This window comes from Natrix helvetica (genome assembly GCF_964273705.1).
Source record: "Natrix helvetica genome assembly, chromosome: 4".
Classification (NCBI taxonomy): domain Eukaryota; kingdom Metazoa; phylum Chordata; class Lepidosauria; order Squamata; family Natricidae; genus Natrix; species Natrix helvetica.
In genome coordinates this window covers 171,003,042-171,022,342 of record NC_138550.1, presented here as the reverse complement: position 1 = coordinate 171,022,342, position 19,301 = coordinate 171,003,042, and the positions used below count along the sequence as shown (strand labels likewise).

The window sequence follows — 19,301 nt, the reverse complement described above, 5'->3', positions numbered from 1 at the left end:
TGGTTTCATTAGCCTAACAATATAACATTGAAAACTATGACAATCTGATATTTAATTACATTCCAAATACCTTGCAGGGCTTCCTCTGCTGCTCCTGAAAAAAAGATGTCTCCCATTTTTTCAGTAGGACTTTAATTTTGTCCAACGGGTCCATATTTCCATTTGGCAATTTCCTGAAAACCGTATGAAAAGACAGAATGTCAGGTAAATTAGCCCCAAGAAAACTCCATCAGAAAATTTAGCAAGAAACACCATGAGAGAACACAGTACAAAGACTATGACCCAAGTCCTTAACACAAACATCAATCATCGCACAATATTCTCATTCAGATTTAGATAGACAACTCTGCAACTTTAAAATTCCACTTTGAAATATTTTATTCATTGTCCTGCAATTTAAGCATAGATATAGAATTATTTTTTTAAAAAAAACTTTTTATACTTTAACTGGAGATCTTTTTCAGAGGACAGCTATCATGGCTGGGATGGCTTTGTTATTTGAGTCTGTCCTGTCAAAGCTATGACAACAGAGTTACCGTTTCCTTTTTTCCCCACAACGTGCTAATGTTTAATAAATTGTGTTCCTTGCAGTCAGCCAGAAGTTCAGACTGGATTTGGCCTTTTTGTCCACCTCTTGAGTCCTTCCCAAGGACCTGGGATAGGCAGGTCTGGATGTTTGATGGTGTTAGAGGTACTGTATCATTGCAGGATGCTAGCTGTTCTGAGTAAAGGTGCCTTCTGCAATTTACTGACGGCGAATGTATCAATGCCAAAGGTATTCAAGTGGTGCTCCCAATGTTTTGGGATTGCACTCAAGGCAATCCAATCCTGTCACTGTTGGTACTACCATTGTTTTCTTTAATAAATCATCATCATCATTATCATCATCATCAGGGCTTTCTCGGGAAGGCACAAGACACAAGAATAGGGGGTATACAAGAACCCACAGACCTTCTGCAGAATTTTTGCCCTTTGATTCGAGAAAGGAAAGCACAGAAGTAGAAGCAGGAGGAAAAGACAAAGAGGATGACAAGAAAGGAAGCTTTCTTCCACTTGGGTCACAGGCCTGGCCTGCAAATCTTGAGAATGCCAAACTAACCATTTATAAAGTAATCAAGGCAAGATATAAAAATCAAATCAATAACACCCACCCTTGTTTTCTAAAAATCGAATGAATGAATAAGACCCCTTTCTTTTCAGCAGTGGATGGACATAGATAGATGGATGGATGGATGGATGATAGATAGAAAAAAACCCTGGCTTTCCAATAAATAAATGGGAGAGCCCCTTGCTTTTCAACAGTGGATGAATAAAAAAACCTTGCTTTCCAATAAATAAGTAAATAAATAAATGTGAGACAACTTTGCTTTTCAACGATAAATAGAAATAAAGATATAGATAACTAGATATAGATAAATAGATAGATAATAGAAAAATAGAAAAATAGAAAGAAATAGACAGATAGATAATAAAAAGAGAGGGAGAGATAAGAGATAGATGCAGATAATAGATATAGATAGATAGATTAATAGAAATAGATAGATATAGATAATAGATAAATAGGAAGAAAAATAGAAAGATAATAAATAGAAAGAGATAATAGAAAGCTATATAGATAATAGATAGAGATAAATAGAAATAAAGATATATATATAGATAGATAGATAGATATAGATAATAAATAGAAAGAAAAATAGAAAGATAGAGGGAAAGGTAATAGAAAGATATAGATAATAGATAGCTATAGATAAATAGAAATAAAGAGATAGATAGCTAGAGATAATGATAAATAGAAAGAAAAATAGAAAGAAAGATAGATAATAAATAGAAAGACAGAGAGGGAGATAATAGAAAGATATATGATGGATGGATAGATAGAAGGAAATACACACACACACACACACACACACCTCTTTCCAGCAATGGGCTAATAAGTAAATAAATATAAAGAAGCGAATAAAGACCCTCTCGCTTTTCAGCAGTAGGCTTCGGCTCCTAAAGGTGGGACGGGGAGGGGGGAGAGGCAGTTCTGAGGGGGCTGGGAGGGGGACGTGTGGGTGTCAGGGCGCTGCCTCACGGGAGAACAGTGCAGGAGGGGCTCCAAAGTCCCTCCAATTCCACAGTTAGGACGCTGCGCCCCCCGCTCAATCGTGACTGCCACTGGCTTGGCTGAGCCGGAGCCTCCCGAGGAAAGTGACACGCAAGGAGGAGGAGGAAGAAGAAGAAGAAGAAGCCGGGCTTCCGCCTTCCCACCGCCGGATCAACCTACAGGAAAGCTCGCCATCCGAGGCCGCTGCCGAGCCTGACAGGATTTCCCGCTCCCCGAAGCGCCGGCCAATAAGGGAAGCGCACGTGCCCCGCTCAGCCAATCACCTCCCGTCTCCCGTCTGGCCTTCCCCCTGGAAACGGGGCCGCGGAGGCAAGGAAGGGGCGGTGTCTGCGCGTGCGCAGCGATGTACGGAGGCCGCCGCGGGACCTTCTTATTCGGTTGGAGTGGGGCGGGGGCCGGGGAGAAGCTCGGGAGTGGTTTTCTTCGGGGAGGAAAAAAAAAGCGCGGGCCCGACGGAGCGAGGCGCGGGTAAGGGCGGAGGGGCGTGTCGCGGGCGGAAGCGGGCCTCGTTGCCATGGGGACAGCCCCCTCAGAATCTGAGGAGCGTCGTGAAGAGAGGCCTGGAGCGGAGCAAGGCCCAAAACCCCGCGCCCCGGTAGCCGCTGAGGGGCTTTTCTCGGGCGCTGCCTGCGAAGGAGGAGGCTTGGCAGCCGTTAGGCCGGCACGGGCTGCGGCTCCGTCTGTGGGAGGCCTCCCCTTTTGTCTTTTATCTTAGGGGGAGGGCTTTCCTAGGTTTCGGGGTGGGGGGCGCCCAACAATTTTGGAGGGACGCTGAGGGAAAATTAGGGTCTCTGAGGGGATCCTCATGAGGGGGGGGCGAGTCTGGCAAAATCTGAAGGGGGAGGGGGCAACGGGATAATAATCCCCCCGCCCTAAATACAGGTGGTCCTCGACTTACGACCGTAGCTGAGCCCCAATTTTCCATGGCTGAGGATTTTTCTCCCCATTTTATGACCTTCCTTGCCACGATGGTTCAGTGAATCCCTGTGGTTGTTAAGCAAATCACACGGTCGTTAATCGAATCTGGCTTCCCCCTATGGAATTTGCTTGTCAGAAGTTCGCAAAAGGGGATCACGTGACCCCCTGGGATGCTGCGACCGTCACAAATGTGAGTCGGTTACCGAGCGTCTGAAATTTGATCAGGGCACGGTGGGGATCTGCAACGGTCGTAAGAGTGAAAAATGATCATAAGTCGCTTTTTTAAAAAGTGTCATCGTAAGTTCAAATGAATGGGTTTTTAAGAAGAGATTGGACAGCCACCTGACTGAAATGGTCAAGGGTCTCCTGCTTGAGCAGGGGGTTGGACTAGAAGACCTCCAAGGTCCCTTCCAACTCTTAATATTCTGTACCACTGTATATTCTGTTCTGTGTGGCTACAAGTTAAGGACTACCTGTATTTCTTTGCAAGCTTTGAAGGGACAGTCCTTCTGGCCTGCAAGATTGGTTCGTTGCAAGTTTATTTATTGGTTTTTCTATTTTAATTTATTTCTTTTATTTTCTCACACTTTTTAATCTGCCACCCGCCTCCCTCATAGAGGGAAAAGCATCCTATCTGCTCCGTAGCTGGTGGGTTGCGCATTATTTTACCGCCATGTGCCAGGTTTAAATGCACCTCCGTACTAAGTTTGGCAGAAAACTGAAGCATATGCAGATAGCCCTTGACTTAGGACTGCAATTGAGCCCCAAATTTCTGCTGCTAAGCGAGACAGTTAAGTGAGTTTTTTCACATTTTATGACCTTTTTTGCCATAGACTTTGCTTGTCAGAAGATCGCAAAAGGGGATCACCTCTCTCTCTCTCTCTCCCCCTCCCTCCCTCCCTCCCTCCCTCCCTCCCTCTCTCTCTCTCTCACACACACACACACACACATACACACACCACACGACATTGTGACCACCTGAAATTTGATCACTCAACCATGGGGATAAAAAAGTAATGATCATTTTTCAACTTTGAGCCATTCCAGAATCCCGTGGTCACTTGATCAAAAATCAGATACTTAGCAACTGACTCATGACAGTTGCAGTATCCCAGAGACATATGGTCACTTAAAAACTGTCTAGCTTAGCAACAGAAATTTTGGGCTCAATTGTGGTCCTAAGTCTAGGACTACCCATAGTTTTTACTTTTATGTCACTGCGGTTGTTAAGTGGATCACATGGTTGTTAAGCAAATCCATCATACTCAAATGAGCATTTGCTGCTTTCTGCTGAGTGAGGAATATAGTACATCCTTTGTAGTAAATGTTGAGGGGACTGGAAGGGGGGAGACCCAGGAATCAATGCCTGCACTTTGCTCCTTGTTCTTTTGCAAGGCTTTGATGGAGCCATTCTTAGGATAAATAGTTGACAATTAGGCATTTAAGTTTGGCTCTGATTTGAGGCAGATAACTCAAACTCGCATATAAGGAAATGGATCTGTTTCTTCTGTCAGCATAGTTATTTTCTTTCTTATTTCCTGTTTAATTTGGCTGGCTGGTTGGTTGTCTGTGTGTCTGTTGTGGCCCGTCAGCAGAGCAGGCAGCAGACTCAGAAGTCGAGGAGGAGGAAGTTGGGGAGGAACTTGGGCCAGTGCTGGAGTCTGGGGAAGGCTCTGATGGATACTCTGCATCGAATGCAGAAATAGAGCCTGGGCCTTGCGACATTTCCCAGCCAATGGAGAGGCAGCTGCCTTTGGAGGCTGAGATGAGTGAGGAGGAAGAACAGCTGAGGCCTGTTCCAGATGCACATATGCACAGAGCAGTTAGAACTTAGAAGGTTAGAACTTAGAGTTGAGCAATGGAAGACAAGGAGTTGACTCAGGAAGCAAAGCACACGTGGCTGCTGAATGGGCCCTCCCTGTCTGGGCAATAAATAGAAGAAAAGTGGAGTGGTTGTCATAGGAGACAACAATTCGTATTTCTGAAGATTTTGCTCATGATGTTTCCTGCATCAAAGAGTGCTTTCCAGAATTTAATTTTGCAGCTTTTCAGCTGGGAGCTCACTGCCTTGCAAAAGAAACTGATAAGGTCTGTTGCTGCAGTTAACTTTTTGAAGGACTCTTGCCTGGACTATTAATTGCATTCAGTGGGTGAATGCAATTAATTCACAAGAGGTAAATAAAGAGGGTTTTTTTGTGACAAGGAGTCTGTTTCTTGTTTCTGCTAAGGCTGGGTCAGAACAGTGTCTGGTGTGGTTGCAATCTATTAATAATGCCTTTGAATGTCTCAGGCTGTGAATTGTAGGTGTCAGTAGTGGTGTTAGGTTATTCTGTTTCTGTGGCCTGTCTTTTAATAGGTCACTCTAGGAATAGTTCTGACTCTGTTGATTTGTTTCTTGATCGCACTGGTTGGGTAGGTCAGTCTTCTGAATGCTTCCGGGAGGCCTGAATCCCATCAGTTCAGTATCTCCGTCCGGTTGGTCAGAATATACCTTCTTTCTGATGAGAATATATATCAACTTATAACCACAATTGAGCCCAGCATTTCTGTTGTTAAGTGAGACATTTGTTAAGGGAGTCTTGCCTCCATTTTACGCCCTTTCTTGCCACAGTTGTTAAGTGAATCATTGCAATTGATAAGTTAATAACCCGGTTGTTAAGTGAATCTGGCTTCCCCATTGACTTTGCTGGTCAGAAGGTTGCAAAAGCGGATCACGTGACCTTGGGACACAGCAACGGTCATAAGTATGAACCAGTTGCCAAGTGTCTGAATTTTGATCACATGACCATGGGGATGTTGTAATGGTTGTAAGTGTGAAAAATGGTTATGTCACTTTTTTCAGTGCCACTGTAACTTTGAACCATTACTAAATGAACTGTTATAAGTCAAGGATTACCTGTATATGGTTGAGTCTGGCAGTAGATGATAGATTTGATGTGTTCCTGGTGGAAGCTGCAAACATACAATGTGTAGATTTGTCATACTGTATAATATTTTACCAAAACATCAAGGAAGTGGGCCTCTCTTTCCATCAGAGGTGTCCAACTTCAGCAACTTTAAGACCCGTGGACCTCAGAATCCCCCAGCCAGCAGGGACCTTTGCAAACCACACTTCTAACCATGAATTGTCAGAAATATCTCATTAATTACTTCTAAATTGGCTGGCTGGGAAATTCTGAGAATTGAAGTCCACAACTCTTATAAAGTTGCCAGTAATTTACATAGTCTGATGGCAGGGAAGAAATTGCTGAAGACACAATGGTATTTGATCTTGTTTTATACATCATCAGTGAATTTCAAGTAAAGGAGGTATTTTGGAGATGGGAATTGAGAAAGCCTTTGTTCTAAGTCTTGAAAATACTGGCATATTATCTTATGCCAGGCATGGAAGTCAGGTAGGTGACTTTGGGCCAGTGCTCCTCTCTCAGCACAGTTTTCAGGATTATTATTGTGAGGAAAATAGGAGCAGGCATCTTAGATATCTTTGCATTATAAGGAGCTGAATATACCACTGATTTGTAGGTGCATGTTATTGCCAAAGATGAAGTCATGGCTTCAGGAGGAGGTATGGAAAACTGAAGACAGATCTGATGACTGTGGCAAAAAGACCAACCAATGAATAGACTAGTTCTTTGGCACCTTTCCAGGTAAGAAGAGGAGAGGAGACCAGAGGACAACAGTGTTTTCCGGGCCTGAGCACTGGGAGAAATGGAATTAGCCATCTTGCTCACAACCACACAAGGGCCTTATAAAGGACACATTTGCAAACCTCATTTTCTAATCACTGATCAATAGAAACAACTCATTAATTACTTTGAAATTTTTAGGGATCTTTGGCATGACAGGTGTGAAAATGATAAGTACAAAGCACTTCTTGTTCTGTTTTGGTTTTCACAAAGCACAACATGGGGTATAATTTCAAGATTTTAAAAATGGGATCCTAGAGGGAAGTAAATACTTTAAGTAGAGGAAAATGTACAAACCTGCAACATGCTACAACAATAAAAATACCGAAGAAGACTTTTGAAGAACGAAATCAGAGAATAATAGTCATGGTATCAACAATTTCAGTAACAACGTCTGCTTCTCTGGTTAAACTACATCATTAAAGAAATGTCAGATATAGAACAAATTTTATCTGGCAAGGTAGAGGTGATATCAAAAGTGCATTTACAACTGACAGGCCAAGCATGATTAGCCTAAGTAATTTGAACCTAATGGGTTTACAAAAGAGACTTGTTAAAGCCTTGGAATGCTCTGTGTGATGGGACAAAGAAGAAATGAAGAGAAATAAAATGCAGCGACACTATTTGAACAAACATTAAGAATTTAAGATGTAAAAGGAAGGAATATAAAGTTACCGGTAAGTTTATTTGATCAAGGTAAAGACATATTACTACTTCTGGCTACACATTCTATCTAGACTTTCTGCTGGCACCAGGACTGAAAAGATGATGTGGATTTGCTTATAGACACATGAAAAGATAAATGTAACTTTAGAGAGTATAAACAGTTACTAACTTTGTTTATACTTAGGATGAAGATCTTTTTCCTTATTATATTCCTTTCACTTTTTCTTTTCTTGCACGTTTTACTTTACTATTTTTCTTTTCTTTACTATTTTTCCCTTTATGTTTAGTTTGAATTAGATTTTACTGTTATAATCAAAATTCTTTACTGTTAAGTTTCTCCTCAGCAACTAGTAACTCAGTCACTGTACTAATTCACATCGGTGAGTACAGACTCACACATGTCATACTTGTGTTGACATGAATGATGATGATCCTGACAGCTTATTTGTGAGACTGTTGTTGTATGACACTTCACCGTCCATGGCAGTTAAATGATGTTTTCACAGGAGTTTCTAGTCTTCGGGAGTCTGTGGTGTCTGGTGACATAAGATCTGGGCAGAGTTGTTTGGCCTCAAGCTTGTTTGATTATGATGTCATTGTGAGTCTCTTGAGACCTTGGATGGCATCTGCCTCTGCTCTACTGAAATTGTTGTGTAAGAATTATTATTTTTTCATTGATGATTGTGTCTTGGGGTTGCTGACAAAAGCATTCAGTATCGAAATCCAGTTCACTGTTACATCCATCAAGGGGTGGGGGTCACTGCTTTTGATGTGCTCTGCAGTTGTGTGTTGACACAGATTATGATGGCTATATCTCTGAACCTTGGTTGTTGTTGTTTTTTTGTTAAAAGAATTCTTTTTGTCTCACATTTCCTGGTCCCTGGAGAGTTGCATATTTTTGGTGGGTTGGGAGGAGGAGAGAGAGAAGCATCATTCACGAACAGGCCCTTCAGCTTGGTGGGGTCTGTAGTTGAATGACTATAGTTGGGGTAGGTCTGTGGAGCCCTCCCAACTGTAGTGAGTGAATGCATGTAGAAACTTGTTTTCTTTCGCCCATAGTTTAACACTGCTCTCCAGCTACAACTTAAACTAAAAAGAGATTTCAGCTTAATAATCAGGGTAGGGAAATATATAGCGGCTCTTCTGTGAGAGGTGCTTAGTGCCCTCTGAACGTGGTTGTGTTCCTCCAGACCTTTCAAAACCCAACTAGGTAACATTATCAGTGCTGGTAAGGAGTGAGGTTTGCTCTCTCTTTATATGCTACTCGCCCTGTCAGTGTTGGTATTTCCTTGATTAGGCTGTTTATTATTGATTTGTTTGTCTGCCTTGGTAGTACCTTGATTGGGGTATTGTTTCCTTCTTGATTGGTGATCTAATGTCTAGTGCATCTTGGTGCTAAACCTGCTCTTATAGATGCCGATTGCTGTTGGGGAAGTAGTTTTGGTCTTTTGGTTCCATTTTTTGGAAATGATAGCCTCTTTTATGTCGTGTGTAGATATTGTTTATATCTATGTATCTGTTGATGGTTAGTTTCTCAGAGTGTTAGGCTTCTAGAAATTCCATAGCATTTTGGGGCTTGGTTTATGGTCACAGTTTCCCAGTTGAAACTATGATTATGTCTGTCCATAAGTTGTGGAAGTATTCCATCGTGTCTTCTGACTGCTAGTTGGTGCTCATTTCATCACCGCCCAAGCAGGAGAAATAAAAGGAGGGAACAGCAGAATAATTGAGTAGAGGCCTTTCTTGTCCTTCATAATTCAGACTAGAAGTTTAAGCAGTGAGAATGCCTTATAAAATAATTGTCCTCATTTTGTGGGAGTAAGGTTGCATTTCGGCTTGTTGAAGAACCTTTGGTCAAATTTAATACATTTTCTACGTTAAACCTGTGCATTCCAAAGTAAGCTCCCTTCTCTTAGGTAAGAATAAGGGGTGACATCCTGTTTGCCCTTCCTGCCTCTCCCAGAAGGACCATCCTCTCAGTTCAGGTGGAAATAATGGGAATCACTTAATAACCCAATCCAATTTCCCATCCCCCACGCAGGCTGTTCTTTATCATTATGGGGGATAGATTGGTAGATTTATATTCTGCCTATTCTCAAGACTCTACCTATTTATGGGTTAGCCAACTCCAAAATGCTATCTGAGATTACAGGTCCCTTTGACACTGCCTACCTGAGGTTGTCGCCCCCTCCCCTTTTGGCAAGACCAGGGGCTTTTTAGACCCCTGAGCAAAAAATAGTTATTGCTTCATGAGGTACCCAGCGATGGGCTGAACAATTTTTGGAGCCCAGTCAAATTTGTTCCAGATAAAGTCGCACCTCTTTAAGGCTAAAATTCTTTTGAGAGTTTTACGCACAAAGTACATGTCATTAAAATAAAGAGGAAAAAAAACCTCTTGGCAATCAAGATGCTTCTCTTACACAACTGCAAAGACCTTAAATGTTAACGGTAGTCATTTCAATAGTAGCAATTCAGAGGCGGCTTAATGTTGCAGCAACACTTTATGAAGATCAAAATGGCTTTATAGGAGCTTTTAAGGAGGTTAGCCATCTTCTACCACTTCAAAGGAATAAAGCATAATTGGAACATTATTGTTTCAGTGGCGTACAGATTGTTCTCTTGAAACCACTCACTGTGTTGCACGCGGAAGAACTGCTTCCCTCCTGGACCATTTAAAATAGTTCCTGATGTCCCCCCCCCCAATAGCCTTACTTCTGGACAGGCAAGTATCTACAACGTGCAAGTAGTCCTTGATTTACGACCATTTCATTCAGTGACCATTCCAAGTTACAGTAGCACTGAAGAAAAGTGACTTATGACCATTTTCCGCACCGTTGCAGCATCCACGTGATCACGTGATCAAAATATGGACGCTTGGCAACTGACTTATTTATGACGGTCGCAGTGTCCCGGGGTCACATGATCACCTTTTGCGACCATCTGACAAGCCCAAGTCCGTGGGGAAGCCAGTTTTTGTTACTAGCATAACAACTGCAGTGATTCGCTTAACTGCCATGGCAAGGAAGTCCATAAAATGGGACAAACCCATTTAACAACTGTCTTACTTAGCCACAGAAATTTTAGGGTCAACTCTAATTATGAGCAGAGGATTACCTGTATGTCCATGGAGATTCCCGTAGATATCCCTGCTGTCCTACCTGTATGCTTCCTCCATCAAAAACTTCATTAATGACTTAATTGTGCCCTTGTTTTTCTGCCTCAGATTTAGCCATGGAGGAATCAGAAGAGAAGCGTTTTGAAGAGGATACAGTGTAGAAAAGCTACCTCTCCTGAGAAAGTCAATTCATTTTGGATAGCTCTGCTGACCAAGTCAGAAGAAGAAGAAGAAGCAGAAATCCTTAGGAGTTGGAAGTGCTGAATCTACTTTTTGGATACAGTGGGAGTCCTTGAGGTCACCTCTCCCCAAAGGGAGGTTAGAGTGTCATCAGGGCAGGAAAAAAAATCCTTCTCTTATCCCAAGGCATCAGAAAACTTCCAGGACCTGTAAGTCTGTAAAAAGGGATCATAGAGTTTCATCTCTTGGAGAGGACCCAAAAGGCATGTAATGCAAATTTAACTGGGCAGGGATTTCATGTGCTTTTCTTCTGTTGTGGTCAGTGAAATGCGATTGAAATGCGGGATTGAAGCCCTTTCTTAACTTTTAACTGGAGTGAGACTTGGGGCCCTTTCAGGATGGATTGTTAATGTGCTATCAAGTCCTTGTCAACTTTTAGTGTGCACATAGTTATTCTCCGTGACAATCTGTCCCTAACTGTAGGAGAAGGAGTGGCAGAACCTGCAGGCGGAGTGTAAAGAGGAGTCACCCTAGAATTCCTACTCAGTCCAACTTTTTTTGACTGCCATTGACCATTATCTCACTTCAGTAGGTTCTCACCATTAGTTGACGATATTCCCGTGCTGTTTAGCAATCAGTTTAATTGGACCTTCACTGTAGACTTCTTGGCCTTTTGTGCCTGATATTAATCTGCACCAGTATAGACTTTCACAGACTGCAGAACATTGAATTGGATCCATGCATTTGATGAAGTAAACAGTAGTCCTAAAACCTGATGCAATAATCCATTTACTAATTTTTAAGGTACTTTGGGGTTGTTGTTTTTGGCTGGATAGACAAGTAATAGTTGTTAACATAGAATAACAGGGCTGGAAAGGACTTTGGAGGTCTTCTAGTCCAACCTCTTGCTCAAGCAGGAGACCCTATACCATTCCAGTCAAATGGCTGTCCAGTCTCTTTTTAAAAGCCTCCAGTGATGAGACACCCACAGCTTCTGAAGGCAAACTGTTAGAAAGTTTCTCCTTTGTTCTAGTTTGGTTCTCTCCTTGATTAGTTTCCCTCCATTATTTCTTGTCCTGCCCTCCAGTGTTTTGGAGAATAGGTTGACCCCCTCTTCTCTATGAATTCTTTGCAGGTATGTTGTGGTTTTTGTTTATAAAGTGCATTATGTATGTCAATTTCTCATTAAATGTTTCTTGAAGCTGAAGTCACTAGGAAGGTTTGAACACTTAGATGGAAGCTTTTGGAGGCAGGCTAGAGAGAAAGTATCTAGCAATACCATTCTTTCCCATCTAGTAATATTATTCCTTTCCATAGCAACCTTCTGGCTTGCCCCCCCTGCCCAGTTGCTGCCATGTATTCCCTGGTCTTCCTCTGTGCCCAGAAGGTTGTCTCTCACTACTCAACCTTGCAAGAAGCCCTGGGCTTCCTCCCGAAGGAGCTGTATCCCGTCCTCTTCAAGGCCGCCTTCATGGATAAGAGAACTCCGGTGCTCCAGCAATTGGTGCAGACCTGGCCATTCCCCATCCTCAGTTTCCAGAAACTCTTGTGCAAATGTCAGCATTGTGAGCGGGCCCTGATCCGGGAGAAACCGAACAAGTTGTGTATTCAGGCCATTATTTTGGGGGTGGTGACGTATCTCATGAAGAGGCTGGAGGATCGAACTTGCAGTAAGAGGTATGTGCACCCTTCCTTCTACTCCATTGTCTTCCTAAGTGAAGAGCCGATAGATACAGAATGAGCGTCTCCACCGAGGCCAGAAAAATACAGGCAGAAAAACTGACTTATGACCTTTTTTTCCACACTTATGACTGTTGCAACATCCCCATGCTCAATTCAGACCGTTGGCAACTGGCTCATACTCATGACAGTGGCAGCGTCTGACAAGCAAAGTCAATGGGGAAGGCAGATTCCCTTAACCATTGGGTGACTAACTTAACAACTGCCCTTATTCACTTAACAACTGTGGCAAGGAAGGTCATAAAATGGGCCAAATCCCACTGAACCACTGTCTCGCTTAGCAATAGAAAATGTTGGGCTCAATTGTGGTCGTAAGTCAAGGACTATCCGTATTAAAACCAGGATTCCCTACAATTTCTGATTTGTGGTGCATCTCACCTGGCTTTTTCATTTTAAGTTGTAATTCTGTCCCACACTTAAAACTTCTCTCCAGCCTTTTTAAGACCGTGACCCTCTATCTCTCTGGAAGGTCATTTTTTATGACTTGAGATTCCTACAGATGGTGTTAAAACCTTTGCATGTGAAGATAAAAATTCACGTGCCTTTTGTTCATTTTATTTGCCCAATCGCTACCCTGGATCATTTGCCCTAAAGATGGGGAGAATACCAAGCTGTACGTAATAAGGCAGTCCAGCGGTAGTAAAACTATTTTCTTCCAGGGATGCTGGAATAGGTTTAGCAAAGATCCCAGTGAGCACTAAGGGAAATCCTATGTTGTTTCTAGTCCCATCAGCACACTATTATTGAGGGTTGTGAAGAAAGTGACCTCTAGGAAGGCAGACCAGCCAACTCTGTGGTCAGATGGAGGAATGCTGATAGGCATTATTCCTGTTGCTGCTATTACTACTACTTTCACTGATTTGCTGGTTTCAGGGGCGGCTTGGTATAAAGAAAGACAGAGTCCAGGTATTTACCTCGATATGCTTTATTCAGCTGACTAAAGACGGGCCCCTCTTAGCAAAGGAGAACCCTGAACACACTTTGACACTTCTATTAATAGCTTTGCTACCTTGCCCACTTCTCCGCCCAGAAGCACTGGGTGTCAGAAGCATACCCCACCCAGGCAAGCTGGCACACTCTAGATCAGGAATCTCCAACTTTGACAACTTTAAGACTCGTGGACTCCAACTTCCAGAATTCTGGAGTTGGGAGTCCTCGAGTCTTAAATTTGCCAAGGTTGGAGATCCCTGCTCTAGATAAGATGCAGAAGTGACAGGAATAGCCACCCCCGCCCTCGGAGGTCCTCTAAGGACACTGGGTGTCATCTCAGGGACTTGGGGTGTTTGCTGAGGAACCTTCCATGACCTCGAAGGCCTGTAGAGGCAAGGGTGACATCGGCACCTACGTCCCTCCCTCAAGACTTTCAACAGAACACCTTCCATTTCTGGTCAAGCTAACGGCTTTCCTTTTTTGTCCCTCCGGCCAGCAAGGGGCAGCGCTTGCAGATCCTCGACATGACGGGCCTCCAGGATGAAGGGCAGGGCCCGGAGAGCATGAGCCTGTGGTCCAGGACGGTCACTCTGGCCAAGGCGTGCCTGGACGTCTCCAAGCAACAGAGCAAGTCCCTGAAGCGTTCCTCCAAGCGGAGGAAGGGCCCCTACAGCAGGTCCGTGGCCCTGCCGGCAGCGCAGCCCGTGTCCGTGGACGTCTGGGTGGACCTTTTTGTCAACAGCACCTCCTACGTGGTGCTGAAGGATGCCCTGCAGATCAACAGCGGCAACGCCCTGCGCCTGCGCTGCCGGGACTTCCGGGCGGAGGAGCTCTCCATCGCCAGCACCGTGGGGCTGCTGGAGTTCCTAGACCCCGCTGGGGTCCGGCAGGTGGACCTGCGGTTCAACAACCTCGGGCTCTCCGGCCTCAGGGTGGTCCTGCCGCACCTGACGAAGTTCACCAACCTGGCCAGCCTGAAGCTGCCCTACAGCAACATTGACGTCCGGCGACTGACGGTGGGCATGGAAGGGAGCCTGCAGTACTTCGCCACTCAGCTCAGCCGCCTCACCTGCCTCAAAGAGCTGAACCTGGGCTCCTCCAGGCTTTCGGGCAAGCTGCCACAACTCCTGGGGTAAGAGAGCAGCTTAGATCAGTGGCCCCCAACCTCTGCGGCTTGTCAGCCAAGTTTGGCGGGGAGCAGGGGTGGGGGGAGAAAGAGAGAGAAACCAGGCCGTGCAACTGGCAGCCCAGCATGCATGCGACACCAGTCACATGCACCAGCCCACCTCTCACCGGTTCCATATAGGCCCTGGTCCGATAAAGGACTGCAGCCCAGAGGTCGGGAGGGACCCCTGACCTAGATCTAGGGAGGAATCTCCTGACAGGAGAATTTACCAGTGCCACCCAGAAGAAGTGGGTGTTCTATCACTGGAAGCTTTTAAGAAGAGGCTAGACTGCTGTTTGTCTGAAATGCTGGAGGCTTCCCTGCCTGAGCAGAAGAGGGTTGGACTAGAAGACCTCCGCAGCCCCTTCCAACGCTGTTATTCTCTTATTCTGCATAGATCCGGGAAGAGCAGGGTTGTGCCTGGGACAGAGAACGAGAGTGCAGATTTCCTTGTTCTAGCAAAGAGGCCACGCTCCCATTCAGAAGTCCAAATTGCTGCCTATCTCTTTTTTTCCTGATAGTTTTTAAAATTAATTTATCAAAATAAGTACAAAAAGAAAAATGAGAATCATGGGAAAATAAGGAAGTAGGAAAAAAACATGGCTAAACGGGAAAAGAAAAAGGGTTAAGGTTTGTGTGATGCCAGGTGTTTATGGGCTTAAAGTGTAATTTTGCCTTGCTTTTTGTTTGTTTCATTCTCTCCTGTACCACCTCTCACTTCTTCAGAGACCCATTCACTTGGCCCTGGGCAATCTTGGGCCTTGGAAGGTTCGATGAAGCCCCAGAATTTTGAATTGGAATTTTCAGGACCCCCAAAAGGGGAGGGAAAGGGATTCATGGTTTGATTCATTACTTATAACCTCGTAAGCACATGTCCCTGGTTCAATCAAATTTTATTTTGGATCCGTTTCCATTTATTTTTATTAGTTAGGATCGGTTAGTTATCCTTTCATATGATTTCATTTGCATTGCATGTAAGTTTTGTAAAATTCTATCCTTTTGATATTGTGGTAAATTCTGGTAAGATGGGCCGTCAATAAATTTAATAATGGGTAGATAACAAATATTGGGACGCTGAGCTTGTCAATCAGAAGGTCAGCAGTTCGGCAGTTCAAATCCCTAGCACCGTGTAACAGAGTGAGTTCCTGTTACTTGTCCCAGCTTCTGCCAACCTAGCAGTTTAAAAACAAGTACAAAATGCAAGTAGAAAAATAGGGACCACCTTGGGTGGGAAGATAACAGCATTCCGTGCGCCTTTGGCATTGAGTCATGCCGGCCACATGACCACGGAGACGTCTTCGGACAGCGCTGGCTCTTCGCCTTTGAAACGGAAATGAGCACCGCCCCCTAGAGTCAGGAATGACTACACATATGTGCAAGGGGAACCTTTACCTTAAATTACACCTGTGACTTTTTGTAGTGCATCCCTGGTGCCCGAAGGACAGGCCAAGGGTGGTTCTCCTCCTCCAGAAACCGCCACACACCTCTTGTGTCCTTGTGGCGCAAGGGGCGGGGAGAGGGGGGGGGCTGCCAGTCCTTAAGCGGCCTTCTCTTTTGCCGTATCTGCAGGGACATGCGAAGCCCTTTGGAGAGCCTGGAGCTGGCCTTTTGCTACCTGCTGCCCAACGACTTCGCCTACCTCTCCCAAAGCCTCCACACCTCGTCTCTGAAGAAGCTCGACCTGAGCGGCAACAACCTGTCCGACAGCCTCCTCCAGCCCCTGCAGGGCCTGCTGACCGAGGCCGCCTCCACTTTGCTCCACCTGGACATCATGGAATGCCGGCTGATGGACACCCACCTGAACCTGCTCCTGCCCGCCCTCTGCCGCTGCTCCCGGCTCCGCTACCTGGGCGTCTTCGGCAACCCCATCTCGGCCAAGGGGGTGAAGAACCTGCTCCACAAGACGGTGGGCCTCTTGGACTTGCGGCTGGTCATCTACCCCTACCCCGTGGACTGCTACGGGGATGACCTGCCCTGGCCCCCCACCTCTTCCAACCTGCTCAACGGCTCCGTGGACGAGGAGAAGTTCTCCCGGGTCAGCAACGAACTCCAGCAGATGCTGCTGAGCGCCAACCGGGGAGATGCCATCTGGACCACGAACCTCTGTCGCCACAACAGCCTTGACTATTTCAGTTTATAGCCCCGCTGGGCGTTGGTACTCTTCTACTCCTAAATCTGGAATAAAGCCCCTCCTCTTCCTTTCTAGTCCGTGATCTGAGCCCGCTTAGCAGTCCCGGCGGGCATAAGCCAGAAGCCGTGGCCGGGGTAACCCTGCAAACAGCCGATTAAGAGCCTGCAGGGGTTTTTTTCCCTGAAACCTGGAAACACGCTCTGCCAATTGTCCTGGGCCCTCATGGAGCCGGTGAACAGGAGCCGCCTCGCAGGGATGGAAAAGGGGGCACTCACCTGGGGCAGAGAAGGGCACTGCGCCCTGTTTCCATCCCTGCTGAAGTGGGGATGCCAGCCCAGAAAGTCTGTCCCAACCATGGGGGGGGGGGTTTCCCCCAATTGCAGTCCATTTCCGATGCATGTAGCAATGGGAGGGAGGGGGTCATTTTCCTGGTTGTTGGATTTTTTTTTTTTTACTTCTATACATTAGAATGTAGCATTGTGTTGTTGTGGGGGGTCTGAGATGGGAGGGTGCAGGTGGGTGCTTTCCACCTGTGTCGTTAGCCCTCTCGCGTTGTTGAGTAAGGTGGGAGCAGGCAGGTTGTGGATCTCGAGTTCAGAGGGAAACCTCGTTTTATGATGGGGGGCGGGAGGGGGAAGATGACACAACAGCCTTTATCTTGAAATAAAAGACGATGCCTCTCAGAGCAAAGTACTAGTCCCTGTCATTTACTTGTGGGAAGGGCTGAATTCTGCCTGCGACGCAAGCTGTTTCCAAGGAGCATCTTGAATTAAGTTCAGATCGAAGTTGAATTATAGATGAGTAGACAAAATTTAAAATTTAGCATGGTGCAGTACTGCAAGTTAACTCACTATGCACTCCAGGGTGTTCGATTCTGACCAGCTGAAGCTTGACTCAGCCCTCTGTCCTTCATAGGTGGGTAAAATGAGGACCCAGATTGTTTGGGGCACGAGGCTGACTCTGTAAACCACTTAAGAGAGGGCTATAAAGCACTGAAAAGCAGTATATGAATCTAAGTGCTATTGCTACTGCCCTCCCTCCCTCCCTCCCTCCCTCCCCCCCTCCCCCCTCCCCCCTCCCTCCCTCCCTCCCTCCCTCCCTCCCTCCCTCCCTCCCTCCCTTCCTTCCTTCCTTCCTTCCTTCCTTCCTTCCTTCCTGTTGACTCAGCCTTCCATCCTTCCGAGGTGGGGAAAATGAGGACCCAGATTGTTGGGGGCACGAGGCTGACTCTGTACACCGCTTAGAGAGGGCTGTAAAAAGCACTCCTATTGCTATTAATGGACTTCCTTCGTTTTTTCCTTTGAAGACATTTCAGAGAGAAACGATGAGAAGCTAAATGTTTTCAAAGGAAAAAGCCAAGGAAGTCCAGCTGCCTTTTGGGAAAAGCCCCTTTGGAGCAACCGTACGTCATCGGTATGGGATGGTAAGAAGGAGAAGAAAAACATGATGACTTTCTGACTCAGTAGCTGCCAAATTCCCAGCTATCGTTGCTTACACCCCTGTTTCTCGGTGCCCTTGGCTGCTCCAAGCTGCGTGGACTTTTTAATTCCTCAATTTCCCCATCCAAGAAATTTCCCACTGGCTTGGACTACAGCTAGATCGGTTATCCAAGAGCAGGAGACGAGGAGGCCATTCTTCCGACATGCTTCAGAGAAGCCTCTCGGCCTTGGTTCCTGTCAGCTGCCCATCTAACCCCGTGATGGTGAACCTGTGGCACGCAGAGCCCTCCTTCCGGGCACACAAGCCGTCGCCCCAGCCCAGCTCCACTGCGGGTCCACGCCTGCCTCCCACCGGCCAGCTGGTTTTGGGGTTTCTGCCACGCATGCACTGGGAGCGGGTTGCATGCGGGGGATGCCCACATTGCATGTGCAGGGGGCATTTGCATTGGATTTTGGGCCTGGAAAGCTTCCTGCACCACCCTGGAAGCCAAAACTGGGCAAGGGAGGTGGGGCATGCGTGTGGAGGGGGGGGTATGCTCACATTGAATTGTGGGGTTGCGCGCACATGCGCATGCACTCTGGTCACTCGGCACCAAAAGGGTTAGCCATCACTGATCTAACTGATCTGTGGCCACGGCATGCCAGCAACCGGGCCAGGCAAACGAGCAAAGCCCCATCCGTGGAATGCAGGCAGCACACGACACACACACACACCCAGTCCATGGAAAAACCCCTGCACGGAACTGGTCCCTGGTGCCCCAAAGGTTGGGGGCCACTGATCTAATCCATCATGGAATGGGGAGACCACCAACTGAGTGGAAAGCCCCCGTGGGTGGTTGGCGTGTCTTATGTGCTCTTCTGAACACACCACAGTTCTCAGGGACAAACGGTATGCAGACGGTTCCCGACTTAACGACCGCTCTCTTAGGGAATGTTCAGAGTTACAACGGCACTGAAAAAAAGTGACTTACGACTGTTTTTCATACTTGCGACCTTTGTGGCATCCCCATGGTCACGTGATCAAAATTCAGACCGTCTTCATTGACTCGTATTTATGACGCTTGCAATGTCCCCGGCGTCAGCTGAGGCAAACCTCTGTGGAGTAAACTCCCTGAGGAAACCACAGTCACTTAACAACCATGTTACCAACTGAACAACGGCGGGGATCCCCTTAACTGTGGCAAGAAAGGTGGCAAAGGGGGGCAAAACCCACTTAACAAC

The 19,301-nt window shown here is 46.0% G+C and overlaps 2 protein-coding genes across 10 annotated transcripts in view; one reads left to right on the top strand and one right to left on the bottom strand.

The window, feature by feature from the left end:
* The window catches only part of RECQL4 (RecQ like helicase 4), a 31,009-nt gene extending 28,599 nt beyond the window's left edge, over positions 1-2,410 (bottom strand). For both annotated transcript variants that reach the window (XM_081951943.1, XM_081951944.1), the window contains exons 1-2: positions 2,270-2,410; positions 71-173 (exon numbers count right to left, since the gene is read on the bottom strand). In XM_081951943.1, coding sequence (XP_081808069.1) covers positions 71-154 — 84 coding nt within the window. In that variant the 5' untranslated portion in view covers positions 155-173; positions 2,270-2,410. The remainder of the gene's footprint in view (positions 1-70; positions 174-2,269) is intronic.
* On the top strand, positions 2,379-17,277 carry LRRC14 (leucine rich repeat containing 14). Of its 8 annotated transcripts, none has more exons than XM_081951971.1 (6): positions 2,470-2,578; positions 10,604-10,884; positions 11,159-11,263; positions 11,993-12,352; positions 13,842-14,477; positions 16,080-17,277. In XM_081951971.1, the coding sequence occupies exons 4-6, from the start codon at positions 12,030-12,032 to the stop codon at positions 16,648-16,650; spliced, it is 1,530 nt and encodes a 509-aa protein (XP_081808097.1). In that variant the 5' UTR covers positions 2,470-2,578; positions 10,604-10,884; positions 11,159-11,263; positions 11,993-12,029; the 3' UTR covers positions 16,651-17,277. The 8 variants fall into 8 exon arrangements, with proteins under 8 accessions (XP_081808092.1, XP_081808097.1, XP_081808096.1 ...); XM_081951970.1 differs by having other exon boundaries at positions 11,159-11,267; XM_081951972.1 differs by lacking the exon at positions 11,159-11,263 and having other exon boundaries at positions 12,022-12,352.
* Positions 17,278-19,301: the final 2,024 nt, after the last annotated feature.

Excerpts from the sequence above, each read along its gene's own strand:
- LRRC14 (XM_081951966.1), top strand. The coding sequence starts at position 12,030 with ATGTATTCCCTGGTCTTCCTCTGTGCCCAGAAGGTTGTCTCTCACTAC. Across the intron at positions 12,353-13,841 it reads GATCGAACTTGCAGTAAGAG|CAAGGGGCAGCGCTTGCAGA; the intron begins GTATGTGCACCC and ends CCCTCCGGCCAG. Across the intron at positions 14,478-16,079 it reads AAGCTGCCACAACTCCTGGG|GGACATGCGAAGCCCTTTGG; the intron begins GTAAGAGAGCAG and ends CCGTATCTGCAG.